Genomic DNA, 15552 nt, shown 5'->3' on the forward strand with positions numbered 1-15552 from the left:
CATAGAAATATGGATTTCTTACACTCAGTTGTCCATGAAGCTGTTTCCCAAATTTATTGGCATAGAGGACTGATTCCAGGGCCTCAGCAATCAATTGAAATATTTCAATTGACTTTCTGTCAATTCCTAGAGCCTTGTCATCAAGAATCATACATGAAGAAAGAAGTCATCAAAAGGATGGAAGAGATAATAAAAGTGGTTTTCAGAAGAGACTTTGAAACTTACTCTGGGCCATAGAGATCCAAGCAATTTTTTTAAAAAAAATTATGAAGCAAAATAGCTGAACAGAAATTTTCTAAGGCCAGAGCAGGCAAAATAAAATATAATAAAATGTACAAAAACTTGAAGTTAGAAAGACAAAAAAGAATAACATGATCAGCGTATCTGAAGATAGAAAATCTAAAGGCAATAATTAAGATTCAAGTTGAAATACTGAATGATTCTAAGGGTAAAATATTGAAGTATACTTCAAGGAGGATGAAATAAATACAGTCATGTTAGCAAAAGGGACTTGCCACTATATAAGCATTTCAAGAGTTATATGATTATGAGACAATGGTTATGAAGTAAAAAAATCCAAGTTTTATTGAAGGCATTTGTGAAAAACTAGACTTCAGGAATTGAAGGAATAACAATTGAAATTTGTTAAAAGGCTGATGACACACTGGAAAAATTTGCTTTTCTAGGCAATGAAATTCAGAAGACAGCTCCCTGGTCAACTGATGTTGACCCATACTTGTGCCCATTCCAAATAAAGGTGACTCAATAACATGAAGAAATTACTCAACAATATAATTACTATTATATGCAAGTAATATTTTGCTGAAGGTTATTAAGTAATGATTGCAGAAGTATATAAGTAGCTACAAGAAATTCAAACTGGTTCCAGAATAGGATATTTCATGAAGGACTTCATTGCTGATATATGGATTTGGACTGAAAGTAGAGAACACCAAAAAAGTTCTTACTTATATTTTATTGATAATGCAAAAGCATCAGACTGTGTGGATCATCACAAACTATGGATAACTCTTAGCAAAGTGGAAATTCCAGAACACTTCATTATTCTCATTAGTCAACTGTACGTGACTAATGACCATGTAACCCTGCAAACAGAGCAATGAGTACTGCATGGTTTAAAATTAGAAAAGTGTATTTCAGAATTTAGACTTTCATCTGACTTATCCAAGATGTGTGCTCAGGAAATTTCCTTGGAAGCTAGGCTATATGATGAACTTAACATTAGGATTGGACTATGGCTCATTAACAACCTGTGACACGCAGAGACTCAGCCTTGCTAGCTGAAAGTGAGGAATATTCAAAGCACTTGTTTCTGAATATCAGTGATTGCAGCCCTAACCATGGATTACAACTCAATGGAAAGAACATCAAAACCCTCACTCCTGGGCCAATAGACGCTATAATAAATGAAGAGATTATTAACATTGTCAAGTATTTCATTTTGCGTCAATCCAGAGTCAATGCTCACAGAAGCAATAGTCATGAACCCAAATTGTGTATTGCAATGGGCAAGTGTGTTGCACAAGGCTTTAAAAAGTTTTGGAAAGGAAAATTATCACTCACGTTGATGATTAAGTTGCATCTTACCCAAGCCATGATATTTAAAATTGCCTCATCTACATGTGAAATTTGGATTATGAATGAGGAAAACTACAGTAGAACCAATGCATTTGAACGATGATATTTGCAAAGAACATCAAAAGTACTATGGACCAGTAGAAAAAATACATTTGACTCAAAAGAAGTGTAACCACAATGCTCCTTAGAAGTGAGGATGGTGAGACTTCATTCATCTCACTTACTTTGGACACCATGCATCATAAAGCAGATGATTTAGCAAAATAAATAAATAAGGAAGACCATTAAGGAGATAGAATGAGGCATTGTCTGCAACAAGGTGCACACGCAAAACAGTGGTCCTGAGAATGGTGCAGGAAGGGGCAGTGTTCCTTATCTGCTGTACCTAAGTTCTTACAACGAAATAGTGGTGCCTGACAACAAATCCAACAGGCTGGAAATAGTAGTTGACTCTCATGGACTTGTTCTAATTTTCGTCAAATTTAGACTGAGCTTATATATGAGCAAATGATGGTGACCTTTTTCACATTGGACCAGGTTTTGCTTCATTTTGCCTGCTGATATTGTGCTTCTCCGTCCACTCTTCCACAAATATAGTCAATTTTATCTGTATGTGTTCTATCTCGTGAGGTCCATTTGCACAATCACAATTTATGTTACTGAAAAATCGATTTTTTTGATGAAGTCATTGGTCTTAAAAAATTATATACTTCCATATCCATCAATAGTTTCCTGTCTATCACTAAGGCTTTAATTCCCAATTTTTGCATTCAAAAATACAATAGTTATTAATACATCTTCATCTCATGAATGATGAATTTTGGAATGAAAAAGTTAGGAGATTTATTCAATTACTTTATCACTAGATTTAGTGAGTGGCTAGTAAATTCGGGTAATAATTGTATTTACTGAATTTCCTTGTATACTCATATATTACTCTGCCACAGAAAGCACTGAACTTCAAGACAGATAGTGAGATATTCTTATAGCTGATGAATGCAATACAATGCTTCTTAATTTTTATTCTCATCATAGTAAACAACATGATTGATTAAAAATGGCTAATAAATAAAAAAATCAAAGTCACTTCCAGTAAGTCAATGCTGACTCTTGGTGACCCCTAAGCCAGAGTAGAACTGTCCTTGTAAATTTGTGAGACTGTGACTCTAAGGGATGGGCAGCTCGCAGCCCGACATGATAATGACCACATCACTAATGTCCACAATCTTGATCTTCCTGTGTCCTGCTTTATTTTCGATGATTTCCAGTCTTTATGTTCCCATTATAAATAGATATTTACAGCTGTTCTTCTCATTTTGAGTTGTGCCACATCAGTAAATGAAGGTCCTGAAAACTTTACTCCATCCATGTCGTTATGGTCACCTTTCTTTAAGAAAGGTCACCTTTCTTTGTATTTTGAGCACCTTCCAAACTCAGGTGCTCACGATCTGGTAACATTCTGCGTATATTCATTAGAGGGTTTGTACGGCAAGTCCTTCAGAAGTAACTACTCTGTTCCTCGTTTTAGTCTGTTTTTTATTGTGGAAGCTCTGTTGAAATCTGTTCAACTTAGACGGCCCTGCTTTCCAATACTGATGATAGCGCTCCTCATTTAACGGCAACACACATCCACCAAAGAACCACACACTAACAGACGAGTGGTGAAGTTTTCCTTATAAACCTTCAGTATTTCAAGTTCAGCCTTAACATATGCTTCAGTTGTTTTAACTGGAGAACTGCTGAGACTATTTTCCCCTTGTAATTTTCTAACTTGAAGTCTTTGTACATTTTATTATATTTTACTTATTTTGTCAATTTTTTAGGTGTTCTCAAAATTCAGGTGGAATATACTCAAGGTCTTATTTGAACTCTCAGGCTCATTTTACATTTTTTTTCTAGCTTCAACCTGAATTTGCACTTAAGCAATTGATGGTCTGTCCTACAGACATCCCTTGACTTGTTTTCCCTGATAGTATTGAGCTTCTGAATGCTCTCTTTCCACAGAGGTAGTCAATTTGAATCATGTGAACTCCATTCTGCAAGCGCCACCATGTATAGTGTATGCTTATGTTGTTGAAAAAAGTGTGTTAGCAATGAAGTTATCAGTCCTGCAAAGTTCTGTCACACACAATCTCTATCTGCAAAGTCTTTATCACCAAAACAGCATCTAACAAATATTGGTTTTTCTCACTGTTGCAAATTTTTCATTCCAAATCAGGTAATTGTCAGTGCATCTTCATTGTTAAATTTTGGACTGTAAGCTTTGGTAGAATTTATCAATTAATTTTTCTAGCTTTAATAATTGATACATAAATTGAAAAATAGTTGTATTAGCTGGTTATCCTTATAAGTGTACAGATATTTTCGTATCACACAGTACTGTACTATAAGATTCATTTGAAATGTTATCTTTGAAAATAAATGTTATACCATTCATCTTGTATATGTTATTCACAGCATAGGATATAATATCTGATTCAAATTTGCCAATACCAGTGTGCTTCAGTCACTAATGCCTATGATAGTAATTATTTGTTCTACTTAATTTTAACTTCCAGTTTTCCTGATTTATCATTGTGCATTATATTTCTGCTTTTAATTAGTATTTGTACCTGTTTCTTCTCATTAGGGTCATACCATATCAGCAAATAAAAGTCCCTAAAGCTTTAATTAATCCATATTATTAAATTTGAATCTATATTGTGGAGGTAACTCTTCACCATTGATACTTTGACTATCATCCAACCTCAATGGCTCACATTCTGGCACTATATTAAAAAAGATTCTGCTTCCATTCAGAAGGTTTTCAGTAGCTAATCTCTTAGATGTCAAGAGTCTATTCTTTCTAGCAACTATAATTCTGATACCTCAACCAGGCAAAGTCATCACAAGAATTAAAAATTACAGACTATTACCTCTAATGCACATAGGTGCCAAGACTGACTCTCTCTCTCTCTCTCTCTCTCTCTCTCTCTCTCTCTCTCTCTCTCTCTCTCTCTCTCTCACACACACACACACACACACACACAAACACACACACCACACGCACACACAGAAATGTACACAAAGGGGCACATAAGCCTTCCTTCTTATCAAGATAGGTGGGGTACTTAGTATTCTCATAATTTCTTTAGTTTATTTAAACAATTAACTTCTCCCCCAAAGTAAAATTCTGTTCTTAAAAATCAGCCTCATAGTTAAAGTTCTAAAAATATTGTCTTCATTTGTGTGTGCCAGAGAGTATTGAGCCAGAAGGAGGAAACCTCTTTCCCTGCTGCGCTCTCATTAGGCTTCTGGGAGGACGATGCTGCCCTTATCGCTGAAGAAATTTTCTTATAATTAATCCTTAAGAAATTGACTTTGATCCTCATTGTGAACTCATAATTTCACTATTTTAGCCCTTTTAATTTTGATGATATTTTGAAGTAATACATTTCTTTTATAAGTTGTTTGATTATTATGGGTTGTCTGGAAACATTTGAGGATGAAGGGATGGACACCAATCTCCTAAACACAAGAACTGTTCTTTTAGTTTATTCTAAGCATGTGTTACCTGGTTTTGGAAAATAGAATGACCAATTTCAAGGGGGAAAATCACTTATAACAATTAGCAAGGTCAGTGAAAATTTTCTATTTGGTGAGTTAAATATAGTCACTTATTTTCTTTCAATTTTAAAATTCAGCATAAAATTATTACTTCTCACTAAATAATAACTGGAAAAAGATAAGATCTAAGGTTAATTAAGTTCTTATTGTGTTCTAGCTTGATACTGGTAAATGGATTTTACTGAAAATGGTCAAATTGCCCTCTCTCAGGTTATATAATAAGGACAACACAAGAACTACATCAAATTATCAATCACTATAATTTCTCATTTTGCACACTACCCAGAAATTTTCATTTTTGTAAATGTATTCTTCAAACCAAGGAAGTTACCCTGAAAATAGTGAGACAGTGTTAAACATACCACCCACTGCTGAGGTAACATACTGAGGTAACCTTTTAAACTACCTTCTCCTGCAATTTCGGAATCATCCAGATGGAAATATTGAGATGCATTAAGATTGTGTTATTTACAATTTACATCGAATATATGATTCAACCTAAGATTAATTCTGTTTTATTACATTCTAATTAAAAATTATTTAACTCACTAATATATTGTTCCTTGATATTCCATAATTGCAAATATATGTTCAACCAATATACTGAAGTACAGAGTGAATTAGACAAAATGACTTTTACTATTTAACATAGTAACTTATCTTCCATGTGAATATAAAGTTTAATAATTCAGTTGTCTTTAATATTTTATATAGAATAACTATACATTATATTAAAATTATACAGTATGAAAGAAAAAGGTAAACCATTTGAAGAATGAGTTCTACATACCTAAAAAAATAATATTAGCAATATCAAAGATATTTTCTTTCTCTAAGATTTAATGAAGCAAAATTTTAAAAAATACTAATTGGCCTCTATTTTTTTATCCCCATTTAAAGTATTGGCACTTTAGCTTGACATTATTCCAAAGTTGAAAATGGTTGAGGTCTTAAAAAAAAAAACTTTTTTAAAGGAAATTAAAAAAAAATTCTAATGGAAGTGAATGCAGGTTGTGACAATGATATTGACAAGGACATGTATGGCTGAGTTATCAAAGTATTTGATGGACAAAAATGTTGGTACTATTTTAACACTATATACACTAATAAGTCTAAATATTTTTTCAAGAGGAAGATTAACTGGAAATGGAAACACTTTCATACAGTTATAAAAATGTGATGAGGGCTTGCATGTGAAGACATGCAAATCTCCTGAACCTAAATTTCTATGAATCAGTGTAGTCTCATGTGATTTGGATACAAACAGAAGTTTTGAACCATTTTAATTAATCACTAAATATTCTAGTCTATGATTTGTTGTATTTCCCCATTACTCTCCGCATGGCTCCCTTCACTTCTTTGTTTCTGAGGCTATAAATGAAAGGATTAACCATGGGGTTGATGACTGCATAGAACAAGGAGATCAATTTATCTCCCTCCACAGAATAATGGGACTTGGGTCTCAAATACCTTACTAATCCTGTCCCGTAATATAAGGTTACCACAGTCAGATGAGATGTACACGTAGACAGGGCTTTCTTCCTGCCCTCAGCTGAGTCCATTCTCATGACAGTCAATAAGATCCGAAGGTAGGAGAGCATGATAAGGAAGAAGGGGAATAACACGGTGCCAGCCCCTCCTAAAGTCATCAAGGCCTCATGCAGGGATGTGTCACCACAGAACATGTGAAGAAGAATGGGAAATTCACAGAAAAGATAGTCAACAACATAGGGACCACAGAGAGGGGGGAATGTGAAATAGAGAGGCACTATTGAGGAAAAGAAGCCAACAGTCCAGGCCCCCATAGAGAGTGCCATACACACAGACCAATTCATAATAATCAGATATCGAAGTGGGTAACAAATAGCTACATAGCGATCCAAAGCCATCACTGCCAGCAGAAAGCATTCAGTTACCTCTAGGAATAAAGTAATATAGGTCTGAAAAAGGCAGAAGTTGTAAGATATGACTTTCCTGGTTGCAAGGAAATTAAACAGCATCTTTGGAACCACAAGTGTGCTAAAAGACAAGTTGAGGAAGGCCAGGTGATAGAGGAAAAAGTACATGGGCGTCTGGAGAGAAGTGTCAAGAAGTACTAAAGTGATGACGGCTGTGTTTCCAAAAAGATTTGCCAAATAGATGAGGGAGAAGAACAAGAAGAGGGGCATCTCGGCATGCGGGCGATTGGAAAACCCGACAAGCACAAGCTCACTGATGGTGCTGGAATTTTCATCCTCCGTTTTGTCCATTAAAAATTGTCTGTTAAAGTGACAGAAAAGAAGAAACAAAAATGAACATATGAATATAATTAGATTAAATAAAGTCATTTTATATCAATTAGGCTACTAATACCTTGAATTCACACAAAAATTCTATTGGACATTTCAGTGAAAAATTTTTATTCAAAAGAATATGATAAAATATATCTCCATATCATGATCTACATCATGAAATAAATATTTTTATAAAAAACATAAAAACTTTAACATTCCAAGCTGACAGTTTGGAGAAACTATACTCATATATGTGTATACATGTATACACTAATCCTTTATATTAGATTATTAAAATAATTAAAATACAATTATCCATTTATTATGGAGGCACTAATTATTGTAGAAAAATGTAAAATATCCAAAACTAAAAGTAAGAAACATTGGTGGCTTAAAAGAGCACCATTCTTCTTCCATTACTTTAAAAGTCTGAAAAAATATTATTCACATTTAGTAAGACAGAGAATTGGTTTGTGTTCTAATCCTAGTTCCTAAGTTACATAAATTATCATAAGTAAAATGAGGACTAATGCCCCAAATGTAATACTGTTGACTATTTTTACTATTCAATATTAATAAAAATATAATCCTTTAAACAATTGAATTTTTATTTTCATGATTATTGTTACAGAAGTGGATCCAGCAGTTTCAAATTCTTGCTTTCATCTTTTAGGAAACATGCTAAGTACATCGAGAAGCTAGCTTTATGGAATAATGAATCATAATGGCCATATGATAACATTATCAATTTTGTGATCACTTTAAATATAGTAACTAAATTTACTAACCAGTGCTCCCACAAGAGAATTAGACTGTGCATATAATATGTAGAGCACACACCACACCCATATCTAAATCAACTTTTCTTAACAAAATAACAGCATTAGAAACAAAACAAACAATATGCTTAGAAGGATATTTAAATTTTTAGAAACAAAAAAATTAAACTTCTTTCCTAACATCTTTTTTTCTCTAATATTTTCACTAGTCCCTCTTTGCTCTAATTTAAATTTCTTTCTTTTTGTTGTCATTTCCTTTCTGTGGATTTTTTCAATATTCTATCCAAACTTGTGATCCACTCATTAGGCATTCTTTCTCCTTTCATAGTCCAAAACAGTAGCTCAGTAAACCACATGAGAGAAAGAGCAATGATGTGAAAGAAGTAGAAGGGTAAATATGCAGATAAATAGGTAGAAAAGAGATGATAGATATGTGGGTAGACAGACCGGCAGATAGATATTTAGATAGATGATAAATAGAGTAATAGATAAGGTTTACCTCGAGAGAAAGCAGTGAGCACTTTAAGAAAATAGAACAATTTATGTACTTGCCTAGTTTGTTTTTTTTATAAAAAGACTCTTTATCCATTGTTGGTCTATATTGGCATCTGATAAATGATTTTTTTCTGAAAATGTTTGAATTGTCAAGTTTCTAGTCATAAAAGAGATTACATGAAAGCAGTATCAATTGATCCATCGCTCTAATTCCATATCTTTATACTGCCCAGAAGTCTTTGCCATTGTGTCCCTCAGACTCATGGAAGTTAAACTGAAAAAAGTCAGGGAACTATGAACAATGATATGCTAAACTTACAGCCTGATTTTTCATGACTGATTTTAGCATATGAATCACCTACATTATTTCTCTCCTTGATTATGCCAAATATGCTAGAGGTGGGGAAACTGAAATAAAGGGTGAGATAATTAAGAAAAGTTCTGTGTCATGAATTTTAAGTCCTCGGTGACTCTATTAACACAAAGTTTTGAGGTAAGTCCCAGAGGGAGCCAGATAACTAACTTCCCGTAAAAATAATAACAACAATGCATTTCACTTTTGCCTCTGTCAAGCAGCTCATTAATGCAAACTTTATTTCCTATATATGATAGCACTTGTTAACCTCATTATTTCTCTGTGAGAAACAAGTGAAGTACAAGTCTTAATAGTAACATGCTAGTGACATTTTGTACTTTCTATACATAAAATTTAAACAACTCTTGTAAATTTGTACAAATTGCAAAAAGAGAACGCAAACTAAGAAATAAAGGAAATCATGAAAACTAAGCATAAACCAAAAGTGAATGTTTAAAAATAGAAAGGATGAAAGGAAAAAAACAAACACCCTAGTGCTGAAAGGCCCACTAAATTAAATAAACAAATTATCTTAGTGTTTCAAATGTAAATTAGAACAGACAAAAGATGAAGGAAGCATATTTACTTAAAGATAGGATGTTGAAATATTTGTGCCTAACATTATATGTATGTATGTGTATATACATACATACATATATGTAGATACACACTGCCCCTGATTCACCATCAAGCAGATCTACATCAGCATTATGGGTATTTCAGGAAAATAGAGAGGAAGGATATAAAGAACTTTTGAAGAAATAAAAGCTGAGTGCCTGAAGACTTGATTGTTCCTGATATTCCTTTGCATGAAGAGAGTAGGATGGCTTAGTCTCACATACTTTGCACATGGCATCAGAAAAGAGCAGTCCCTGGAAAAGGACATTAGGATCACCCATAAAGAGACTGATTAACCACGGCTCACAATAATGGGATCAAACATAACAACACACGGTTGTGTTCATTGGGTATTGGCTCACTATGAGTCAGAGGTGACTCAACTATTACAATAAATAACATTACAAAAAGTACTGAAATCTATGCATCTATAAAGTTAAATGATTCCAAATAGGACAACTAACTAAATTCATACTAAGATTGAGCCAAATCAAGCTGAGGAAAAATATTATCTGAGAGCAGTATTTTGAAAGGAAAAATATCATGTTACAAATTTTCATAACAAAAGAAGCAACAATTAATGATTACCAGAGGTGGGAAAGAGAAGCTGTGGGCTAGACGGTGGCAGGCGGTAACTTGGGCGAAGGGGATATAATATCCTGCAAGAGGGAACAAGGAGAAGGAAGAGGTGAGTCGGGGGGGCAAAGTATTGGAGGTGAGTTAAGTTTTTGAATACAAGAATTTTCTGAAACACTAACCCCCCACTTAATTTTGTTTGTTTTGTTTTTGAAGGACAGAAGAAAACGTTGCAAGAAGAAACGGAAAGGCAAATTGCCATTGCAGGGGCAGGGAATGATTTAATCTGGCTCTTCCAACTGAAATCTCTCTATCGCCCATCAAATTACTTTTTCCTACAGGGGTCTGGGTAAGAAGACGGGGGAAGACACTGATAGGATACACCTGTGAGTAATTGTTAACAGGATACACTATTGTAGCCATCCAGCTGGATGTAAAATAAGCCCTCTGGAAGCAGGGGCAAGGATCTCCTTACCAGCAAGAGCCAGGAGTGGAGCACAGTGTAGCCTATCAGACCCCCGCGCAGTGAACTTTCCTAATCCAAAAGGCAGTTGTGCTGTAAGCGGAGTGGCTGAAGACCAGTAGCAGGTTTAGAGCCAGGAGCCAGGAGCAGGAGACACAGTGGTGGACATCCTGGCTCACAGAGCAATGAAAGCTGAGTGCTTTGGAGCAAGAGGTTGACTTGAGGAGGTGGGTGGTTCTGGGCGCGTTATAGGGGGGACTGGCTCACTGACCCACATAGCAGGAGTCGAGTGCTTATACCAGAGTGGCATACTCATTGGGTTTTTATTAAAAGCCCTAAAAGAAGTTTGTAATATATTCTGTGTGACTGTTCTGTGTAATACGTTCTGTAACGAATTCTCAAACTCAGAAACTGAAAAAAATACAGTATAAATTTGTGTGATTTATCAGTCATATAAAAGGTATCTGTAACAATATCAATAGGCAATATTTGAGAAACCAATGAGCCAAACACAAAAAAAAACATAGAGTACAAAATAAAAGACAGTTATCAACCAAAAATTATTATCTGGTAAAAATGTACTTCAGAAATTGAAATTAAAATATATCCTGATAAATAAAAGTTGAGGGAGTATTCACTGTGTTTTGACCAAAAGAAATTCTAGAACCAGTTTTTTGAAGTAGCTTTCACCTTGCTTTCCACCCTGGTTGTTCATATTTAAATCTTACCAGCAGTGTTAAGGGTTTCAATCTCTCCACAGCCTCTCCAATATTTGATATTTTCTGTATTTTTAAAATTAACTATCATTTTCAGAATAAGTGGTATCTCCAGATGGTTGGTGGTCATTAGCATTTCTTTGTATGTCAAAAATAAGACTTTCTTTATTAACCATTACTTTTAACATAAATGTATTAAACTATCCATTCAAAATGTTGACATTGGCAAAACAGATAAAAGCCTGGTGTATTAAAAAGGTCAATTTTAGATGAGAATTCGCATTGTATATGTAAAAAGGAGGAAACTATTCCATGTAAATAAGCAAAAACAACTTGGTTTTCTAAACTAATAGTAGAAAAAATAGATAAAATGATGTTTTAAGTTAAGTTATAACTTCATACATGCACAAAACATTGAAAAACAAACAAAAAACACCAAGTTCACTGTCACCCACTCAATAATGATATAGCAACTCTATAGGACAGAGTAAAACTGCCCCCAATGGGTTTCCATGGCTGCACATCTTTAAACTATACACCTTGGGGTTAACAGCCAAGTATACAAGCCACTACACTACCAAAGCTCCTGCACCTAAAAGCAGAGCCCTAAATTGTATGAAGCGAACATTAAGAGAATTGGAGTGAGAAATAATCCATTCTGCAAGAAGACTTCAAAACGCCACCATATATAATAGACAGGTTATCTGGTCAAAGGCCAATAAGGAAACAGAGGAGTTTCAGGAAATCATAAACCAACTGAAACCTTTGGGTGTTGGTCAACTCCTACTTATAATAACCTGACAGAAAAGAAGGGCAGTGCTGCATCGGGATATGTATTTCCAGGCTTAAAATCTTTATGCACACAGAGAGATATGTCTTCTGCTCTGGAGTGACTGGTAGATTCAAACCACTGTCGTTTTGATTAGCAGTTGAGTACTAACCAACTAGGGCTCCTTGTAAAGCAAGGAGCTCCTTGTAAACCAACTAGATCTAAGAGAGAGAATATCCCACCCTACAAGTTAAAGAAAAAGAAAATTTGAATTTCATCAAAAGATAAAGATTTTATGCATCCATGACCTTTATAAAAAGTTGAAATATTAACCTGAAGAATGCAATAAAATAATATGCCCGATTAAGGAATAATATCTAGAATATAAAAATAATTTCTACGATTCAATCAAAAAGTCAAACAATCCTTTAAAAAATAAATGGTGGGATATATTAATTAGATATTTATCCAAGATAGGTGATGAAAGGATAAATAAGCACATATGAAGATCTTCAATACCTTTCGTTACTAAGGAGAGAAAGTTTAAAAATCACAAGGAGAAGGCACTTCACATCATAAGGATGGCTATTATGCAAACTAAATATGAAAAAAAATATTTATCAGTAAAAATGAGAAGCAATACCTATGTGATAAAACGGCACAGCCATTATACAAAACAGGCATGTCATTTGTCAAAATTTTAATTTTGAGGAAAACAAAATAAGAACGATAAATACAAAGCAGAGCATAGTAACTGGCATAGAGCTGTTATTAATTTTACTACGTATTCTCCATTTATATGTGTAGGTGGTTGAATGAATGTACTTTTGAATTTGTATTTTCTTTTCAAATAGCTTTATTGGCATATACTTCATATGCCATACAACTTAATCCTTCTATCGTTGCATTTCTCCATTTATCATGATGCTACCTATTGGTCCAGTTGTGCGCATTTGGTCTTATTGACTTTGAGTTATAATCCACACTGAAGGCTGCACTCCTTGATCTTCATCAGCAAGTGCTTCGAGTTGTCCTCACTTCAGCAAGCAAGATTGTGTCTTGTGATGTGCATATCACAAGTTCTTAATAAGCCTTCTTCTGATCCTAATTTTATATTCTTCTTCATGTATATAGTTTCTGCGATGATCTGTTCATGGTACAGTTTAAGTAAGTGCGGTGAGAGGAGATCCCTCTGTCACACACCTGTCCTGATTTTACACCACACAGTATCCCCTTGTTCTGATTGCTCAACTGCCTCTAGATCCCTGTACAAGTTCCACACGAGCACAATGAAATATTCTAGAATTGCCACTGTGATCCACACAGTTGCATGCCTTGGCATGGTCATTAAAACACAAGTAAACATCATTCTAGTATTCTCTGCTTTCAAGATCCTTTTGACATCAGCAATGTTCCAAGTTCTTTTCTGATTGCAGCCTGAACCCCTGGCAGCTCCCTGTCAATGTACCACTGCAACTGTTGTTGGAGGATCTTCAGCAACATTTGGCTGACATTCATGTTATATTAATGATATTGCTCTATAGTTTGAGCATTACAGTGAGTCATTTATCCATTTGAATGATTTCAAATATGGATGTCTCTCTTTCAGTCAGTTAGTTAACTCCATGTTTCCCAAATTTCCTGGCATAGATGATTGACTGCTTCCAGGGGTTCACCTGCTTGTTGAAACATTTCTATTGCTAGTCCATCAATTCCCGGAGTTTTGTTTTTGGCTAATTCTTCCAGTGCAACTTGGATTTCTTCCTTCAGTAACATTGGCTATCATTCATGTGCAGCCTCCTGAAATGGTTGAATGTTCACTAGTTCTTTTTGATGGTGTAACTTGGTGTCCTTTTTCCATCTTCCCTTCATGCTTCATGCATCAATTGATATTGTGTCCATAGAATCTTTCTATATTGCAACTTGAGGTTGCATTTCCCGTGATTTCGTTCAGTTTGATTTATACTAAAATTGCTCTTCATTGATCATATTCTAACCCTTGGTCTTTGCACATTTCCTTATTATATTTGACCTTGCTTTCTAGAGCTGCCATTTGAAATTTTCTCTCCAGCTCTCTGACTTCATCATCTCTTCTACTTTTTTAGCTATCCTATGATTAAAAGCAAGTTTCAGAGTCTCTTCTGACATCAACTTCCATCTTTTTTCTCTCTTTCCTGTCTTTTTAATGACCTTTTGTTTTCTTCATGAATGATGCTCTTAATGTCTTCTCACAGGTCATCAGGTCTTCTGTCATTAGGGTCCAATGCAGAAAATCTATTCTTGAGATGGCCTTGAAATTCAGATGGAAGAGACTCTAGGTATTTTATCTCTCATAAGATTGCTTTAATTTTTTTTCATCTCTACCTGAACTTGCAAATGACCAATTCATGGTTTGTTCCACAGTCAGCCTAGTTTTTGCTTCTGATATTGAGATTCTCCAACATCTCTTCCCACAGATGTAGTCAATATGGTTTCTTGCTATTCCATCTGGAAAAGTCTATGTGTATAATCAACATTTTTGTTATTATTTAAAAGGTATCTGCTATGAGTAAGTCCTTTGTCTTGGAAAATCCTATCATGCAATTTGCGGCTGCATTTCTACCACTGTGCCCACATTTTCGAGTTGCTCTCTCTGAAACCCACCGGGGTTGCTCGTCTCTGTCCTGTAGGGTTGCTACGTCTCTGAAGGGACTAGCGAGTTTGTTTTTGATTTGGTTCCTTCCTCTTTTTGTAGTACAATTTACAGCAATGTTCAACGCATCTTGGTTGCATGTTGAACAATTTTAGACGGAAGATATTGCTAGAACTCTTCCTTTTTTTCAATCATCAGCTTTTGTTGGCTGGCCATACATTTGAATAATAATTGTAACAACTGGATTTCCTTGAAGGGGGATACATGTAATCTCATCACAGACAGCATTGTACTTCCAGAATGATCTTGAAACATTCCTTTGAGAATGAACATAATGTCATTCCTTTTCTTTGTGCCACTACCCACACAGTAAACCATATAATTTTCTCTTTCAAAATGGCCAATGCCAGTTCATTTCAGGTCCCTAACACCTAGGATAGAGATGTTTATGTGTTCTATATTATTTTCCTTAACTTCTGATTTTTCTCGATTTATACTTTCTGTATTCTAAGTTCTGCTTATTCATAGATTTTTTTACAGCTTTTCATCTTATAGTGATTTGTGCCCCGACAGCAAATGAAGACTTTGAATGCTCCACTCCATAAACTTTACTGCATCCATGTCAGCATGGGTGACTATGTTGAGAAAGCAGCTCCTCATTTTTCACATTC

At 34.7% G+C, this 15552-nt stretch overlaps 1 protein-coding gene across 1 annotated transcript; it reads right to left on the bottom strand.

Moving 5' to 3' along the window:
* Positions 1-6512: 6512 nt before the first annotated feature.
* Positions 6513-7454, bottom strand: LOC142441237 (olfactory receptor 10A7-like). The gene has a single exon (XM_075543288.1). The coding sequence runs from the start codon at positions 7452-7454 to the stop codon at positions 6513-6515; it is 942 nt and encodes a 313-aa protein (XP_075399403.1).
* Positions 7455-15552: the final 8098 nt, after the last annotated feature.

The sequence above is a fragment of the Tenrec ecaudatus genome, chromosome 2 (genome assembly GCF_050624435.1).
Source record: "Tenrec ecaudatus isolate mTenEca1 chromosome 2, mTenEca1.hap1, whole genome shotgun sequence".
In the NCBI taxonomy this organism is placed as follows: domain Eukaryota; kingdom Metazoa; phylum Chordata; class Mammalia; order Afrosoricida; family Tenrecidae; genus Tenrec; species Tenrec ecaudatus.

What these genes read in the sequence shown, in the direction of transcription:
- LOC142441237 (XM_075543288.1), bottom strand. Translation starts at nt 7,454, where the DNA reads ATGGACAAAACGGAGGATGAAAATTCCAGCACCATCAGTGAGCTTGTG.